This window comes from Euleptes europaea, chromosome 18 (genome assembly GCF_029931775.1).
Source record: "Euleptes europaea isolate rEulEur1 chromosome 18, rEulEur1.hap1, whole genome shotgun sequence".
Taxonomy (NCBI): Eukaryota; Metazoa; Chordata; class Lepidosauria; order Squamata; family Sphaerodactylidae; genus Euleptes; species Euleptes europaea.
Window position 1 is genome coordinate 9266828 of NC_079329.1, and position 18707 is coordinate 9285534.

At 48.9% G+C, this 18707-nt stretch overlaps 1 protein-coding gene and 1 non-coding gene across 2 annotated transcripts; both read right to left on the minus strand.

Moving 5' to 3' along the window:
* Positions 1 to 273: 273 nt before the first annotated feature.
* On the minus strand, positions 274 to 13386 carry KAT8 (lysine acetyltransferase 8). Its single transcript, XM_056864819.1, has 11 exons — positions 13101 to 13386; positions 8997 to 9071; positions 7986 to 8161; positions 6993 to 7046; positions 6722 to 6886; positions 5950 to 6039; positions 5710 to 5850; positions 5179 to 5272; positions 4325 to 4475; positions 3438 to 3592; positions 274 to 425 (listed from the first exon to the last, which is right to left on the minus strand). The coding sequence occupies exons 1-11, from the start codon at positions 13384 to 13386 to the stop codon at positions 361 to 363; spliced, it is 1452 nt and encodes a 483-aa protein (XP_056720797.1). The 3' UTR covers positions 274 to 360.
* On the minus strand, positions 6377 to 6450 carry TRNAI-AAU (transfer RNA isoleucine (anticodon AAU)). The gene has a single exon. It is a non-coding gene; the product is annotated as a tRNA-Ile (tRNA).
* Positions 13387 to 18707: the final 5321 nt, after the last annotated feature.

The window sequence follows — 18707 nt, forward strand, 5'->3', positions numbered from 1 at the left end:
TTTTTTCCTGCTTCTTCGGGGGGGGGGGGATCCCGACTGTAACATTCTGTGGGATGCGGAGAACTTGAGCAGACAAGCTCAAGTGTGGGGGGCAGGAGTGAATTTGCTACACAAGGTGAAGAGGGGCAGGAAGGCAGCCCCTTCCCCTGAAAGAACCAATAAACCACAGTCCTCGAGCGGAGATGCTGCAGCAGTGGGTAACTCCCCCCACCCCAACCTTTCCTCCAACCCATCTGCTCAAAGCACATCCAATCAATGCACGTCCGACACACATGCTTAGCCTTCGACCATCTCTTAAAAAATGAAGGGTGGATGTGAAGTGAGGTGGAGCCTCTTCTGTTCCTCTTGTCCGTTGCTCTCTCACTTCTTGGAAATCTTGGCTTGCTTGTGTTTTGGAGGTGCCCATCTCAGGCAGAGGGAATCCACTGGAGGAGGAGGAGGAGAAGAAGAGTTGGCTTTTATATGCCGACTTTCTCTACCACTTCAGGAAGAATTAAACCGGCTGACAATCACCTTCCCTTCCCCTCCCCACAACCGACACCCTGTGAGGTAGGTGGGGCTGAGAGAGCTGTGACTAGCCCAGGGTCACCCAGCTGGCTTCGTGTGCAGGAGTGGGGAAACTAATCCAGTTCACCAGATTAGCCTCCGCCGCTCATGTGGAGGAGTGGGGAATCGAACCAGGTTCTCTAGATCAGAGTCCACCGCTCCAAACCACTGCTCTTAACCACTACACAATGTCAAAAGGGACACGGGGGGGTGGGGACAGGCATCGTTGTCCCCAGCCCCAACTACAGGGCAGTGCAGGCTGCCCTATCTCAGGAGAGAGAAGCACCTCTGAAAGTCTCCTGATGGGGGAATGTTCTGAGGGCAGGAAACTCAAGGTCCATTTCAGTGGGACTATCAGAGCAGCGCTTCAAAGGTGGAGCTAAAACTATACACTATAACAAAAGAATCATATTTATTGTAAGGTATACTCATTAAAATTGTTAAAAACACAGGGCCTGTAATACAGGCAACATCTAAAAATCAGTTATAAAATTCTCATTTGACCTCAGTGGTCATATTTTTTTAAATACCGTAGTTTTATTTTTATTATTTTTTATAATTGTATGTATTTATGACTACTGAGGAAGGCCCGCTCAGGCCAAAACGCATCTGGTCAAGCACTGGTCATTTACATCGTGTATCAACTGTAGATAAGAATTTTATAACTGATTTTTAGATGTAGCCTGTATTAAAGGCCCTGTGTTTTAACAATTTTACTGTGTACACCTTACAATACATGTAATTGTTTTGTTATATTGTATAGTTTTAGCTCAACCTTTGAAGCTCTGTCTACGTATTTGGTTGAGTTTCCTCCCCCCCCCTTTGTTGTTGTTCTGTTGGACTCTCAGAGCAGCCACAAGCAAGGCGCACTAAACTGTCCAGGCAAGTTCAAAAGAGCAAATGATCCTCCTGCACGTTTCTGCCACACCTCCCCCTTCAAGTGGTTTCATTTGAGTTCCTGCCAGAAAAGCTTCTTTAAGGAGATGGTGGGGGGGGGGGGCAACAGGCAAACACTCTGTGCCTTCTGTTATATAAGTGGTGCAGACAGACATTTCATGGGGGGGGGGGGGAGGGGACAGAATGGGACACAATGCCTCTTTCAGCACAGACCGAAACCTGAAACCGCCCCACAGGGATTTTGGTTCCCTGGCCTCTCACAAAGCAGTTCCGTGTTTGCGCTGAGCGGTGCCCTGGGCACAGTCCGTGACCGTTAAAACAAATCAAAAGAAGGTAATGGAACTGAACCATGGGAACAGGTTTGTGTGCAGGGAAGGACGAATGTTGTGCCCAGAATTAATAATGCAAACTAAGGCTTGCCTTCCTGTGCACTGTTGATTTTGCTTCCACGATTCCGGTTTACAAAAGATACAAGGGGAAGACGGGGGTGCGTGCGAATCCCACCCCCACCATGCTCTAGCTCCATTTCTCGGACCACATCCTCTTCCCATTCCCCTGCTGCCTGTTCACTTGCGCCTCCACTGGGTCAGGAGGAGCAGGCCGGCTGGAGTAACTTCCCCTCCCCTCCCTTTTCTGCTCCACGTGGCCCTTGCTGCCCCCTCACTTTCACACCGCCTGACCTCCACGGGGCTTTCTTGCAATGTCTATACACGTGCAGAAATTACTCTTACAGTTACCCTACCCTACTTTTTTCCTGTGTTTAAAAAAAAAATTAGATATTTCTGCACAAAGCCTTACACTGTAGATGGGTCTGGCTTTCCCTTTTTATCTGTATGTTGATCAGCTCTTAGTTATTAGATATAAAGGTGGATAACACTTTTAGCAGTAAAGGCTACAGTGGCAGAAAAGTATAGAAGAATTGGGATGAAATGTATGCAACTGAGGTTGGAAACAGTAACAGAAAACACATATGATATTAGCTGAAAGGGAAACGGCAGGGAGTCTGGTCTGGCACTTGCATACATGCAGTGACCGTCCACATTCTCCTGTTTCTCAGCCTTCACAAGTGACGCCCACACACTTCTAAGATTTTTCCTGTTATCCTGAAGTCTTAAACAAACTTGCTTGTTCAGGACTCGCATTAAGTTCCACAGGTGAAATCCCATCCCACAGCACTTCCTTATCTCTACACTATTGCACTTGAGGCCATGAGTCGTCTGACACCTGACCGGCTGGGCAGGTGTCGTGGCTTGTAATATTCAGTAGCTCAGATAAATTAAACAACATGTAGCCTAATTTCTCTGAGGGAAGAGAACGTTGTCAGATTGGCTGGGATTAAAAGGTCACGCTGGGGCAGGAGGAGGGCTGAAAAGGACCCGAGACAAAGAGCCTGAAGGAAGGTGCAAAGCAAGGAACCTTAAGTAAAGACAGGTTAAGAATTAAGCGTGAGATAAAGGGGAGCAAAGTAGAGACAGAAAAACATCGCAGCACCAAAGTATGCTATTGGGGCAGAGAAAGAAGTTTTAGGGAGACTGGTAAAGACACAGGGAGGCTAAATGAAGCAGGACAAAAGTACGCAGTTGCTTGAAAAGCAAAAACATGAGGAAACAATGGGTGGTAGAACTGAACAAAGGCAGAACCAGAGTGAATGCAGGATGGGGGTTAACCAGGCAAGAAGGAAACAGGCAAACAATGACTGGAGATTGTTGGCCAGGGGATGAAGAGGCCACAGAATTGCTGGGCCTTGAATCCAGACGACAGGGGAATTCTATCAATTGCAGATTCTCCTCTCACTGTAGCCTCGTGACCTGGGAACCCAAAGGGAGCAGCAAGGAATTGAATTTCATACATCCATGTCAAATAGCCAGTCAATTCTTTGACTGCTGACTTTTTGTCAAAGTAATTTGTCACCAAAGTCCAGCTATGCTTACTGCTTCCTACAGATCACAACACTCCCCCAAGAACCCTTGACATGCTTCCCTTTCCCCCGGTACCTGTGATGGGAGGCTTCTTATACTGGGCACTTTTGAGGTGCTCTTCAACCAGCTTGGGGGTGACACAGATAACATGCTGTCCCTTCCAGTACTTGACCATATTCAGCGACTGCAGCGTACTGATGATGTCATTTTGTGTGATGCTCGTCATCTGGCTGCGCCGGGGGGAAAGCACGCAATATACCATCAGCATGAGCGAGACCAGGGGACCCTCTTATGGCTGTTCATCCTATTTTTGCATCAACATTAGTGTGGAACTAGAAGGCATGGTCCCTGACCTGGATAGCCCAGGCTAGCCTGATCTTATCAGATCTTGGAAGCTAAGGAGAGTTGGCCCTGGCTAGTTCTTGGATGGGAGACCATCCAGGAATACCAGGGTTGTGATGTGGGGGCAGGCAATGGCAAAACACCTGTTTGTCTCTTGCCTTGAAAACTGATAAAAGGAAGTATTTCTTCACATAACACATAGTTAATTTGTGGAACTCCCTGCCCCAGAATGTGGTGATGGCTGCCAACTTGGAGGGCTTTAAGAGAGGAGTGGACATGTTCACGGAGAAGAGGGCTATTCATGGCTACTAGTAAAAATGGATACTAGTCATGATGCATACCTATTCTCAGAGGAACATGCCTATTATATTAGGTGCTGTGGAGCACAGGCAGGATAATGCTGCTGCAGTCATCTTGTTTGTGGGCTTCCTAGAGGCACCTGGTTGGCCACTGTGTGAAGAGACTGCTGGACGATGGGCCTGGGTCTGCTCCAGCATGGCTTTTCTTATGTTCCCTATGAGGGGTCACCATAATTTTGCTGCGATTTGATGGCCCTTTCCACCACCATCGAGGACGTTGTACTTTGGGGAGCTTTACAGGAACTCCGCTGCTTTCCTCACCTGAGATCTTTGATGGAAAGAGTGCCCCGGAAATCCCGGAGGATCTCCAGCAGCACCCATGACCAGTAGCTCCGATAGCTCAGCTTGCCTAGGTCTGAGAGAGGCTTCTCTGGGGAACCCACGGTGCTTTCCAGCTTGGAGAGCTCATAGCCTATGGAGCAAGAGGTTTACAGTCAAGTCCAACGAAGTGGCCATAGTTCAGAACACAGACATCTTCATGGGCATGAGACTGTGCAGCTGCTCCAGGACCAGGGTCAGAGGGCACAGCCTTCACCAAGGTCTTGGTGCACATACTCAAGACCACAATTCAGTAACACAGTGTAGATCATTGTGCTGTGGTGGAAACTGCTGCCAAATCAACATTTTTTAAAAATATGCACAGCCAAATACATTTCCAATAGTTAATCAGAAGCCTTGCTGGGCAAAAGCGCTACCTGACCCCACCCAGTTCCTACAAACATTCGGCAGAAAAAGTGTTGATGGGCACCATGGTGCCCATGGGTTCCAAATTGGGGACCCTTGCTCTAAAGCCTTTTGTCTGTCAAAAAGTGCTAAAAAGGATAGACTTCCAGTCGATTTATTTAGTGTACACTGATGGGTAAGTTACAGATTGCAAGTAATATTAATGAATATAAAACAGAACCAAAGACTGAAATTTTATCAGGTTAAAGTGAAGTGGAATAGAAGGGCGGATGCACCATAAGTTACTTTCTTTTTTCTTTTGGCTGGGAGATGGGGAGAAGGAGAAGACCAGCTTCCATTCAACCACTAGAAAGAAGTTAAAAGGCTGCCAACCTGCTTTGCAGATTGTAGGCAGTGGCTGCCACATGTGACAGAGACGGTCACAAACTTACTGAAAGCGATGAGAAACTTTCCATAACCTCTCCTCTGGTATGGGGGCAAAGTGAGGATGCAGGCCACATTGTTACCATCTGGAGACTCTTTCTCCTAGAAAAGAACATCAAAAGTCAAAGGGTATCAAATGAGGCAGCTAGGAATCTGGGGTTGGGCTAAGTATTCAGTACTTGGAGGGCCAGTTTTCTTTCTTTTTTTCAAATAAAGAGGCAAATTTCTAGTCTTTGCTTCAGAGATACGCTTCAAAAGCATGCAGATAATATACAGTTAAATCTCAGAAGCTGAGAAGGATTTGCCCCAGGTAGTGCTTGGGGATGAGGGGTTCTGCATAGTTCTTTGTACCTCCCTTCCATGGCAAAGCAAAGCAAGTTGTGGGAAAAGATTTACATTTTCTTACTTCGCGTAAACCACAGAAATCAAGGCGTTTTTCATGGTGTAGAATCCAAGAATTTCTAAAAAGTATACCGTACACGTAGCCAGGATCCTGCCCGCCAACCCACCCACCACCACATTCAAAGCCAGGCCAGCACCTTGGAAAAATAGCCAACGATATGGGCCCCTTGCCGGTCGACCTCAGTAAGAATGTAGAAAACAAAGGGCTCCACATCAAAATAGAGGGTCTTGTGGTCCAGGAAGAGCTTGGCCAAGAGACAGAGATTCTGGCAGTAAATCTGTGGAAGAGACAGGAATGCCAGTAAGAGCATGGACCATTGGGCAAAACAGGATGGAACACCCAGCAAAAAGAGGGGACCCCATGCTCAGACCCCCACCTTGTGATCTTTGCCATCCACCTCGTACACAGAGATGTTGTTCTTGCGGTAGATCTCCTTGCCTGGTGGTTGCCTCCACTGGCACTGGCCCTTTGAGAGAAGAGAGAATTATGACTAGGAGCATCCACATTTTTCTGAGTACAGTTAAATCTGCTGAGCTCTTCGTTTCTTAATTGAATGGCATTTGGAAAGGATATACATGAACGCACATGAAGCTGCCTTCTACTGAATCAGTCAATCCATCAGTCCATCAAAGTCAGTATTGTCTGCTCAGACCAGCAGCGGCTCTCCAAGGTCTCAGGCAGAGGTCTTTCACATCACCTACTTGCCTAGTCCCTTTAACTGGAGATGCCAGGGACTGAACCTGGGACCTTCTGCATGCCAAGCAGATACTCTACCACTGAGCCACGGCCCCTCCCCATAGAATTGGCCCGTACGGGGATCGAACCCGCGACCTTGGCGTTATTAGCACCACGCTCTAACCAACTGAGCTAACCGGCCAGTTATACCCCCACACCTCTCTCACTGCTGTTCATTTAATATTATCTAGTGGCCCATACAGAAAATAGATACTATAATTATGCACACTGAAGACACAAAGCTCTTGATTTCTTCTGACTACCCCACCAAAAGAGAAACCAGACAGATCTGCTGATAAGTATCAACCTCAGACAGTCCTTTTGTCCAAAGCTTTTCTGACATCCTTCCATCCCGCCTGCTGTCCGACTCAACCCCCTGGTGCCCCTGATAACTGCTCTTCCCCCTTGCGTACAAGGTGATAGCGGTAGGTCTTCTCAAACTTCATGTACTTGAGGCAGTACTCGCAGATCCACAGCTTTGGTTGCTTCCCATAATCCTCTGGGAAAGGCGAGAAATACCAAGCGTCGATCTCATAGTTCCCAATATGGATCTTGTCCACGTATTTCACTTTGGTAATCTGGAGAGGGAAAATGACAGATAGAGCCAGGGATCCAAGAACACAGTCATGCCTTCCCCAACCCCATTCAGGCAACAAACCAGACCAAGGGTTCATTAATACTCACTGCTTCGTGCTCCTTCTCCAAAGCGGCTGTGGTAGGATCCATCTCAGCATAAGTCTGCAGTAAAACAAAAAACATGGTGGATGGCAACAAAAGCAGTTTTCTTCTGGGTACCCCATTCCTGAAGGACAGCATCGCTAGGGCTATGCTAAGGTTCGCAATCTTATATTGTAATAAGAAAGTGTGGGGCCATTTGCGGATACTTATATCTGTAAATTGGGCCCACGCTGACAGAACAGAGATTTTTCTTCAAACTTGAGGGATCCCCCCAGGTTGGCAGAAAAATCTTAAACCTGCAAAAAAAAGGAGGTGTGTGTGTGTGTGTTAAACCTCACACACCACTGCTACAGTGGAGGAGGGACAGGGAGCAGCAGCAGCGCTGGAGATTGGCGGATGGATGAGAACAATCATTCTCTCCCCACACCTTCAGCTCTGCCCTCTGGTTTCCCAGATTAGAAGGTGATGGGAAAGTTTAGGGACGGCAGCTCAGGCGGTGAGAGAGCACAAAGAAGCCTCCTCACCCACCTCCACAGCCACCGCTGGAGCCGCCCTCTATAAACTTTCCCGTCAGCTTCTAACTGGCAAGATAGCAAAGAGCAGCACTTGGGGCCTTGGGGGTACTGGGACTAGGAGGTTCATTCTCACCCAATCCTCCAGCGCCGTTGCCTCATTCTTGCTGGTTAGAAGACAATGGGAAAGTTTAGCGAGCGAAGTTCAGATGGCGGGTGGGCGAGGAGTCTCCTCGCCCATCCGCCCGCCTCCACAGCTGCTGCCTGAGCCACCCTCCTTAAACTTCTCCTAACCAGCAAGACAGTGGGAAGCGGTGCTAGAGATGTGGCAGGAGGCTCACAGCGTAATCTGCAACGTTTTGTTCCGGGTCCCACTTGTAGCTCCAGAAGTGGCTGTCTGGCACACATGATTTCCCCCAGTCCCGGAACTGACACCCTATGAACACAGCACAAGCCAGCCTCCCCAGAGATGCTTCGCTGCCATTACCTTCTGTACGTGGTTGATCTCGTCATGTTTCCGCTTCTGGTTGCGGGTGATCTTGCGCTCTGGCTGTTCGGACAGCTCGTTCATGTACTGGTCAGTGTTCTTCTGCACAGCATCTTTGACAGTTTTTGTGAGGGCCAAACGGTTCTTGTCCACCCACTCATCCAGACGCCGGTTGACTGCAGTGACCAGAGAAGGGATTAGCAGGTGAGCCCTCCATCCTTACTACCAGCAGAAGTAATTCCATGCTACAGCTCTAAAAGCATTCAACTAGAATTTAAAGTGTGGGGATACTGCTCCCATCTTGGCCTCCCTTGCTAACCCACTGAAGACCACTTCGTCTCCTCTTGATGACAAGACTCAATAGGCCACCATCTCCAGCAGCCCTCAAGCATTTGTCCAGTCCTAGAGACCATCTTCAGGAACTGTAACCACTAATACATTACAGTCAGGTGAGGGCAGCAGCAGAGTTCAGCTTAAGAGAATTGCATCCCAGTTGCTCTCCCAACAGATTTCACTGCCCACTTGGGGCTTCTGGAGGAACTCAGGAGTCCTGAATCCCCCACTAATAGTTACTCATTCTCCTGGGAGTCTTACAGTGCAACACTAAAGAGATTTACTCTAGTCTAAGCCCATTCATTTCAAAGGGCTTAGACTGAAGTAACTCTCTGTAGGATTGCACTGTCAACCTCACTACGCTAGACAACACTATTAGGTTTGCCCCTTATTTAACTGTCCCCTTCCTTCTTTGGTTGGGGCAGAATTCAGGTATTCTTAAATTAGGAAACACACAAAGATAAAGAATCTGTTTCTCCAGACCTTCTGAAGTCTTGCTGCACAAATAACTTTGTTTTGCAGCAAAACTTGTTAAAGATATCAGGAACAAAAGCACAGCGTTCTGTATAACTGTTAAGAAGTAACCAGGGTTCAATTAAGAAAGAATTACCCCACTCTCACTAGATGGACACCTCATGCCTCTTCCGCAGCTACAAAAAAACCTCAAAAAGCACTCACAGCCAACATAGTGCACGTAAAATTCCTCCCTGGCTTCTTGTTCATTGATCCGAGACTGGATCACTTCAGCAGAGTCTGTAAACAAGAGTTCATGTTAGGGAAAGTGTGGTTGAAGGATACTCAAGCACCATCTGATTGAAAGCACAAGTAAATAATCACAGTGATCATCTTAAAGCATCATGGTCAAATCATTCACTGCCAAGCTGCAGAAATGGAAAGGACTTATGGGTAAGGGAGCATTTGGGGAAATTTTGTAAGTTGGAGCAGTATACCGGCTATGAGGACAAGCCACAATCCAGAAAGACACTGAATCTCATCTTGGCATAAAGCTCACCAGGAGCCTTCAGTAAGCTGTGGGCTCTCTCAGCCTCCATCTCCAATACAAGGATAATAACACTGGCCTACTTTATGGGTTATTGTACTGACTACCTGCAAACAGTGTATGGAAAGTGCTCTGAAAACTGCATGAGCTGTATAAATGCTAATTACTGATGTGCTGTCACAATAAAAGCTAGTGTGTTAAAACTAACACAGCAATCTGATGTTCTGTTATAAAAGTTGCTCAGAAATATTTCAGAGTAATTTAAAAGGTATGACTCCTGTACTGCCAATGAAATCCTGTCCAGGATTTTTAACATTTATTTTGATGCTTCTTATGAGACATATATTTAAGGCATTTGTACTCTGCTTTTCTCCCTGAAGCAGTTTACATCCTTCGCCTCGCCTCCATTTTCCCCTCACAAAAACCTTGTGAGGTAGGTAAGGCTGAGAGTGTGTGACTGGCCCGGGTCACCCAGCAAGCTTCCCTGGCAGAGTGGGGATTTGAACCTCAGTCTCCCAGATCCTAGTCCAACACTCTAACCACTACACCATGCTGGCTCTTCTTACAGTGCATATTTTAGGCACAACACAGAAAGGGAAGAAGGTGCCAAAGGTCTGGTGCTACACAGCAGGTAAGGGGTCTGGGATAGGGTTGGGAAGTACCTGGAGATTTTGAGGGTGGAGTCTGAGGACAGTGGGGTATGGGGAGGGACTTCAATAGGATATAATGCCATGGAGTCCACCTTCCAAAGCAGCCATTTTCTCCAGGTGAACTGATCTCTGTCGCCTGGAGATCAGCTGTAATAGTAAGAGATCTCCAGCCACCACTTGGAGGCCAGCAACCCTAGTCTGGGACCATAAGACAGCCGGGGCAGAGGGAATGTATGGATGCAACCCTGAGAAGGCTCCATACACATCTGCTGGGAGCGCAACAGCATCCTTGGGTCGCCTTCAAGGGTCACATTCGGATAGAAACTAAAAACAGATTGGCCATCTATGCATGGGAAGTTTTGCCTTGGATTTGCCACTCTTTAAATGCACATTGTCCCCATCTGGATTCTCAAAACTCTGCACTGAAGGCTTATTGCTGAGTTCTGAGAATTCGGATGGGGAAAACGTGCATCTAGAGAGCAGCAAATCCAAGGCACAGCCTCCCATGCGTAAATGGGTATTACTATCTGGCATGGGGGTGTGATCGCTGCTGCCAAGGACGAGGCCTGGGGCCGTGGGATGCCTCGTTGCCACTGCACTCCAGCGGGGAAAGAGGGGCAATATGAGGTGGGGGGCCTTTATCTAGATCCGTGTTGGCGAACCTATGGCACGAGTGCCACTTCCGGCACGAGTAGCCCTCTCTGCCGGCACGCGCGGTTCCTCGAAGCTGCTGGCCTTTCCGGCCCTGCCCCTCCCCAGATGGGGGAGGCTGTAGCCCAGGGGTGGGGAACCTCCGACATCACTGGCGGTGGCCCCCGCACTCTCCCACAGAAGCCGCCGCCATTGCCGCCGCTGGAGGGAGCGTGCGCGGCCTGCCAGGCGGGTGGGAGAGCGGGGAACAGAAGCTGGGCGCCCACACTCGGCATGGCCGGCGGCTTCTCTGGCGCCCTCTGGGCCTGTGTGGGTGGAGGGGCGTGGCTGGCCAGTGGGCATGAAGGAGGCGCCCTCTGCCCCACTTCACTCGCCTCTCACCGCATCCCCCCCTTGGGGCAGGCAGGCCGGGTGGGAGATCCCCTCCGGGCGGGGGGCTTAGGGGCCTGGGCAAGGCAGGCAGGCAGAGAGGGGCGCTGAGCTAGGCTGGGCTCCCTCCCTCCTTCCTTCCCTCTGCGCCAGACGGGCCTCCTTTCCGCCGGAGCTCCACTCTGAAAGGGGTGGGTGGAGGCGGTGGCAGCGAGGCCCAGCCGGGCAGGGGATCCTCCTCCTGCTGCTGCTCACCCCGGGCACGTGGGAGGCGGCCGGGGGGGGCAGCCCCGTGCACAGGCGAAGGGAGCAGTGGCAGGGCTGGTGGCTGGCGAGCCACGGGGCAGGAAGTCAGGCGGAGGCTCTGGGGCGCCTCCTTCCCCTCCCTCGCTGGTGGTGGGCCCGGCTGGGCGGGGGCAGCTGTCAGCGGGGCAGGACGCTGAGCCTCTGCAGGAAGGGAAGGGTCTCCCAGCGCCCGTGCACTGTGGGCTGTTCTGCATGCGTGCGCCCCTTCTCTGCTGCGGGCTGAGGGAGGAGGGGGGCGTGTGTGTGTGTGTGAGAGAGAGAAGCAGGAAGGCTTTCCTTTCTCTGGCCATTCATGCATGGGATGTTTTGCCTTGGATTTGCCGCTCTGTGGATGCATATTTTCCCCATCCAAATTCTCAAAACTCATCAGTGTCCCCATGCAGAGTTTTGAGAATCCGGATGGGGAAAATGTGCATCTGGAGAGTGGCAAATCAAAGGCAAAACCTCCCATGCATAAATGGCCTCTTTCTTTCTCTGTCTCCCTCTGTCCTTTTCTTTCGCTACTTTTCTTTCTCTCCCTCGCTCCATTTCTTTCTCCCTTTCTCTTTTTCTTTCTTTCTTTCTCTTCCTCCATTCCTTCCCTTTCCCCCTACCTTCCCTTCTTCCCTTCTTCCCTTCCTTCCTTCCTTCCCTCCAGCGGCCTCTCCGGCGCCCTGTGGGTCTGTGCGGGCGGAGGGTCGTGCAGTCCTATTCCACCTTTGAAGTGCCCACAAGCCATCCTCCAAACACCTTTCCATTTGTCTTGATATGTAGAGAGAAAACACTAAGGAACTAGTTGCCAATCTCCAGGTACTAGCTGGAGATCTCCTGCTATTACAAGTGATCGCCAACTAATAGAGATCAGTTCCCCTGGAAAAAATTGCCACTTTGGCAATTGGACTCTATGGCACTGAAGTCCTTCCCCAAACCCCGCCCTCCTCAGGCGCCACCCCAAAAACCTCCCAGTCATGGCGAAGAGGAACTTGGCAACCCTAGCCTCTCCCTCTAGGCCCCCTCTGGGGGTGGTATTCAGGTTAAATTGCCGCATTGGCACTCGGCGATAAATAAGTGGGTTTTCGGTTGCAGTTTGGGCACTCGGTCTCTAAAAGGTTCGCCATCACTGATCTAGATGCACATTTTCCCAATGTGGATTCTCAAAACTCTGCATGGGGGCTTACTGTTGAGTTTTGAGAATTCGGATGGGGAAAACGTGCATCTAGAGAGTGGCAAATCCAAGGCACAGCCTCCCATGCGTAAATGGGTATTACTATCTGGCATGGGGGCGTGATCGCTGCTGCCAAGGACGAGGCCTGGGCCGTGGGATGCCTCGTTGCCACTGCACTCCAGCAGGGAAAGAGGGGCAATATGAGGTGGGGGGCCTTTATCTAGATGCACATTTTCCCAATGTGGATTCTCAAAACTCTGCATGGGGGCTTATTGCTCAGTTCTGAGAATTCGGGTGGGGAAAACGTGCACCTAGAGAGCGGCAAATCCAAGGCAAAACCTCCCGTGCATAAATGTCCTACTATGTGGCATGGGTAGAAAAGAGCAAGAGTCCAGTAGCACCTTAAAGACTAACAAAAATATTTTCTGGCAGGGTAGGAGCTCCTACCCTACCGGAAAATATTTTTGTTAGTCTTTCAGGTGCTACTGGACTCTTGCTCTTTTCTACTACTGCAGACAGACTAACACGGCTACCCACTGTGAATTATGTGGCATGGGGGCGTGATCGCTGCTGCCAAGATGCCCCGTTGCCACTGCGCTCCAGCGGGGGAAAGAGGGGCAATATGAGGCGGGGGGCCTCGATCGCCACGGAGACGCGCTTACGCCAGGTCCCGTCCCCTCGCCGACACAGGTAGGTCTCGCCGATCTCCACGGTGACTTCGGCCTCTCGGGGGGGCGGCGACGAGGGCGCGTGGCTTTGGCCGGCCGGGACCCCCGCGCTGCCTGGCCCCGGCGCCGCCTCCTCTTCTTCTCGCCCCCCCGGCCCCAGGCGTCGTGGGTCCGAGCCGGGGGGGCTCCCCCTTTCCACTTCTCTCCCGCCGCCGCCGCCGTCATCGTTCCCGGCGGCGACGGTGGTCTCGCCCCCTCCGGGCCCCGCGGCCGCTGCCATGACAACCGCCACGGCGAGGATTCGGGCGCGAGCGCGCGCGCTCCCCCCGCCCCCTCCCTCGGCAAGAAAAACGGTTCCCAACCGCCTAGGCCGCAACCGGAAACGGCAGCTCCCGATGGCCGAGCACCACAAAGCGTTGGGCGGTTGGCGCGCGAGTGTGACGTCCCCGCCCCGCGGGTCACGTGGCGGGGAGGTGCGCGAGCGCAACGGCTGGGCGGGGAGCGCGGGCGCGTTGCTAGGAGACGGGGGCCCTCCGAAGGGAGCGGCGTTGTAAACAGCCATATTTTAGTGTCGGGCCGCACAAAAGCCCCGGAAAGGCACAGAATCCTGTCATGCCTTTTACTGAAGCCAACCCCAGTGGCACAAAACATCGTGCAAGCTTGTGTGGAACCCCTCATCAAGCAATTGTTACAAAAATTTAAAAAACTGAGGATTAAAAAAAGAAGAAGCAAATTTCCCAATTCCAGACTTAAGATCCAGTCATCTTGGACTCTGGGTCCCGCCTCCCCTCCCCCCCCCCACATGAGATGACCCCCCATTAGTTGTTTCTTCTTCCCAGAAGACAAATGCAGTAATATCACACCTCCTGCAAAACTGGGAGACTGCTAGCATCCAACATCTAGAATATAATTCAGTGGGTCGCCGTGTTAGTCTGTCTGCAGTAGTAGAAAAGGGCAAGAGTCCAGTAGCACCTTAAAGACTAACACAAATATTTTCTGGCAGGGTAGGAGCTTTCGTGAACCAAAAGGGCCAGAGTCCAGTAGCACCTTAAAGACTAACAAAACTATTTTCTGGCAGGGTATGGGGTTTCGTGAGCCACAGCTCACTTCTTCAGATACAGCTAGAATGTGAATCAACCTGTCTTTAAGTAGAGGAGAGTGAATTCAGACAAGCATTAGTATGTAAATGTTAACATGTTAAATGTGAATAGCAGGCATGATGGGATTTGGTGTGGTATGCAGAAGAGTCTGTGATGTCCAGGGGAGAGATGGGTGTGGAGAAATCAGCATTGGTAATGGAAATTCTTACAAAGGAATTTCAAAGGGAGATTGGAAAGAGAAACTGCTGAATTACAGTTGATATTCAAACTAAAGTCAATGCATTTACCTGGGCTGAATAAAGACCTTGCATTCATGACTCATTACCAATGCTGATTTCTCCACACCCATCTCTCCCCTGGACATCACAGACTCTTCTGCATACCACACCGAATCCCATCATGCCTGCTATTCACATTTACATACTGTTAATATTTACATACTAATGCTTGTCTGAATTCACTCTCCTCTACTTAAAGACAGATGGATTCACATTCTAGCTGTATCTGAAGAAGTGAGCTGTGGCTCACGAAAGCTCATACCCTGCCAGAAAATAGTTTTGTTAGTCTTTAAGGTGCTGCTGGACTCTTGCTCTTTTCAACATCTAGAAGAAGAAGAGTTGTTTTTTATATGCCAACCACCACTTAAGGGAGACTGAAACCGGCTGACAATCCCTTCCCTACAACAGACGCCCTGTGAGGTGGGTGGGGCTGAGAGTGTGTGACTAGCCCAAGGTCACCCAGCTGGCTTCACGTGTAGGAGTGGGGAAACCAACCCACTTCACCAGGTTAGCCTCCGCCGCTCATGTGGAAGAGTGGGGAATCAATCCCGGTTCTCCAGATCAGAATCCACCGCTCCAAACCACTGCTCTTAACCACTACACTACACTGGCTCTAAGGCTGGCATGACCGGCTCTTGAGATGTAGACTTGGAAAGTTTGCTTTTTTTTCCTCCGATGTTTTTAATTTTTGTAACATCTGCCTGGTGAAGGGTTCTTTAGAACTCGACAGCTCGCACAATGTATCGTTTGAGTTGGCCTCAGTAAAAGGAATTAAACGATTTTATTTATTTCTCCAAAGAGATAGGCAGCCAATGCCAAAGTTGTGGGAGCTGCTGAAGGATGCTTTCCTCTCCTGGAATAAAATAGGGTGCAAACTTATGTCGTAGATCTACATTGGAAGTTGTCAGAATAAGCACTTACAGAAAGAGCTACCAGTCTTCGGAGGAACTCATCCCCTTCCCCAGGATTGTGTGTAAAGCAACAACTCCATGTGCAATTTTGTCTGGGAATAAGTCCCACAAGTAAGACTTACTTCCAAGTAAACATGCCAAGGTGCCTCATTGGACTGAGGCTAGTTCAGAGCAGCAACTCATGCAGAGATGCAACAGGCAGCTGCCTCTCGGGGCAGAAAATTTGATGAAAGTTATGCCGAGGAGTAATCGAGTGATACAATTATGCTCTGTACAGAGTTATGAGAGAACTGTCAGTCCTCAGCAGAAGCTGATCAAAAGGTAAGATCAGACGAGAGATTTACGCGGTGATGTGATAGCCATCCTTCTGTGTCAAGTAATTAGGCTGCATCTCTATGTAGGAATGATTGTGTGAATTGATACCAGCCGGTGTAGAGATATGACCCACCTGCCTTACATGAAGGCTGACTGGAAAGAGGCTAGGCCATGGCAATATATAGGGTTGCCAGCTGCAGGTTGGGAAATTCCTGGAGATCTGGCAGTACAGCCTGGGGAGATCAGGATTCGGGGAAGTGAGGGGCCTCATCAGGGTATAATGCCATAAAGTGCATCCTCAAAACCCCCATTTTCTACAGGGGGTCTGATCTCTGTTATCTGGAGATAGTTGTAATTCTGGGAGATCTCCAGGCCCCACTTGAAGATTTGCAATCCTAGCAGAAATCATGCAGAGGCACACAGAGAAGCCTCTTCTGGTATAGATACTTTGGGCATATGGGAGACAATTAAAAATATATATATTTTGCCACAGTTTCGGAGCTGTCTATGATGATGTTTTCCATGGTGTGCCTCAGAATGCACTTTACCAGACCCCTCCTGACAAATGTAGCTTTTGTAGAATGAGGGGAGGAGAGAGAAATTGTATGAGGCTGGGTGAAGAGCAAATCTTATTTTAACATTCCACATTTCTAGATCCAACTCAGTTGTTGCGGACAAAGCCAGAACATTTAGACTGAAATGTCTGTGGTTTTTAATGATGCATTTGAGAGCAAAACGGAGGAAAGAAAATTTTCACAGTTAATCAGGAACACAGTACAAAACGATTACACACACAGGGTAGATATTCTACACAGCTTTTGGCTCACTCCTTCTCCAAGGGCAACCCTATAAAATTTAGTGGGTGATTTTACTGCTCCCTATTAACAGAAAAGGGAATAAGGCTTTTTGTTTCTGGTTGCCCAGAAAGGGCATGTGGTTATTAAACACGTACCTGGATTGTTTTGGAGATGTTATGTTTGGAATTTGATTTGATGCTCCAGAGGCTTATATCAACTTGGTCTACTGTCATGCTTCTAGCTAGCTTGGTAGCCTTTTGCATAACTATGTTACATAGTTCATATATTTTGGGGTTTTTAATTTAATTTTAATATTTGGCAAAGAAGTTTTCTTACAAACCTTGTATGTTTTTATTATTTGCAAAGAACAATTAGAAGTCATGGCATGAGCAGACTAGATCCCTCAAACACAACAGTGCAGTTGCTGTATTGAAGAACAGCTTGATTTGAGTCCAGTAGCACCTTAGAGTCCAACAAGATTTTCGGGGTATAAGCTTTCAAGAGTCAAAGCTCCCTTTGTCTGACACAAGGGAGCTTTGACTCTCAAAAGCTTATACCCCTGAAAACCTTGTTGTCTCTAAGAGCCAGCGTGGTGTAGTGGTTAAGAATGGGTCTGTTCTCTCTGTAAGGCTTGCATACATAGAACCAGCATGTAAGCCACCCAAGATTGTCTAGCGTTTGACAAGGAGAGATGGATTTAACATGTGCCTTACATGCAGAGTCACTCTGCTTAGCTGCGGCTTTGAAAGCAGTATTTTTAGGGGGTCAATAAAACTGTGATACCTTGCAGCACTGTGGATAAAGGTGGGCAGAGCTCTGGGATTACACTGCAAGTGATCCTAGGAGAAAGGCAGAGTTTGCTTGGGATGGCAGAAAAGGTTAGGCTGGCTGTGACTATGTGAAAAGGGATCTCGTTATCAGAGAACACACCAACGTCTTTCATCCCGCAAACCTTTTGGGAAAACCTCAGTGGTTATACATGAGCCATTTGCTCTGTTAGCTGTTGTTCTTTCTGCCTTTGCCAAAGTGTGAGAGTGACAACCCAGCAATGCGCACTTCCTTGTAATCATTCCTCTGGGCAGATGTCATTTCAGATGTGGTGCCAGCATTGCCAATCTCTACTGTGCAAATATCTGAAGGACCTTCACAGGGCAATCTATTCAGTGCGCCACGTGTCTGTCGAAATGTTCTGCCGTATCTCAGACTCTTGCCGTCCGCTTTCCAAACTGACTCTATCAAGCGTATTACCTGAGGTGTTGAGATCCAGTTTTGCTACTTGTCTGTGACACATCAGAGCACCTATGTGAATAAAGCTTCTGGTGGGTTCCTTTTCACAGATGTCTGCTTGCATCCAGGCTGTTTCTTTTGGTAGACCTGAATGCCAGATCAACACAACAGCATGCAAGATCCTTCAACTATGGGGTGCTTTTTCTTTTCAATCCTCGCCCTTAGGAATATAGTTCTGCCCCCTGTGAAGACACTGTTGACTCAAGGAAGACAAAATCCTCAATGTGAGGACTGAAATCATTCACAAAGGATGGGCATCTCAGTGGCTACTAACCAGTGTAATATCTTGCTCAAGGTAGACATTTTAGGAAAGGTCCGAGAAAATAACCAAGGGAGGACTGCTCCATCTTACTAAACAAGGCATCATCCAGCCAAAGGTGATCACTCTAAAGACTCAGTAATTTTAGTAAAAGAGAGTTAAGCACCTATTAAGCTCTTTCCTGTTGTAATTAACAGGGTTTGAGGTGTTTAACTTTGGCTGGGCCTCACCCAATTTCCGTTACATTTTCCTTACAGTAGCCCTTTCCATCTAACAGTTAGATGTCTCCTGGGAGACCCTTACTTTGCCAGTTGAATGCTTCTGAAACAGCAGCAAATGAAGGGTCTTTCAAGGTTCAAGAACGTGAAACCTGGAATGAATAAAAGAGATCAAGGGAGAACATAGGGTTCTTGACAGTCAGTGAGCCATGAGAACCTTCTAGATCTATCTAGAAGAATGGTCTAGTAAGATGGACTCTGTTATGATCTATATAGGCGACAGTGTGTGGCTAATCTGAAAATGGTTAACGATGTGACGTTTAATCTGAAGTCCCAACAATTATCAAAATTCCTCTGCTCTCAAATAAGGTGGAGGCCCACAAATCACAGGCTGGTGCCATGCAGATTACCTTAAATATACAAATAGAGGGGCCAC

Bases quoted from the DNA above. Each gene is read 5' to 3' on its own strand.
- KAT8 (XM_056864819.1), bottom strand. From the start codon at position 13,386: ATGGCAGCGGCCGCGGGGCCCGGAGGGGGCGAGACCACCGTCGCCGCC. The intron at 7,047-7,985 runs GTAATGGCAGCG...GTTTTACTGCAG, and splicing joins AGATCAACCACGTACAGAAG to ACTTATGCTGAGATGGATCC. The intron at 4,476-5,178 runs GTAAGTTTGTGA...CTTGCTCCATAG, and splicing joins AAAGTTTCTCATCGCTTTCA to GCTATGAGCTCTCCAAGCTG.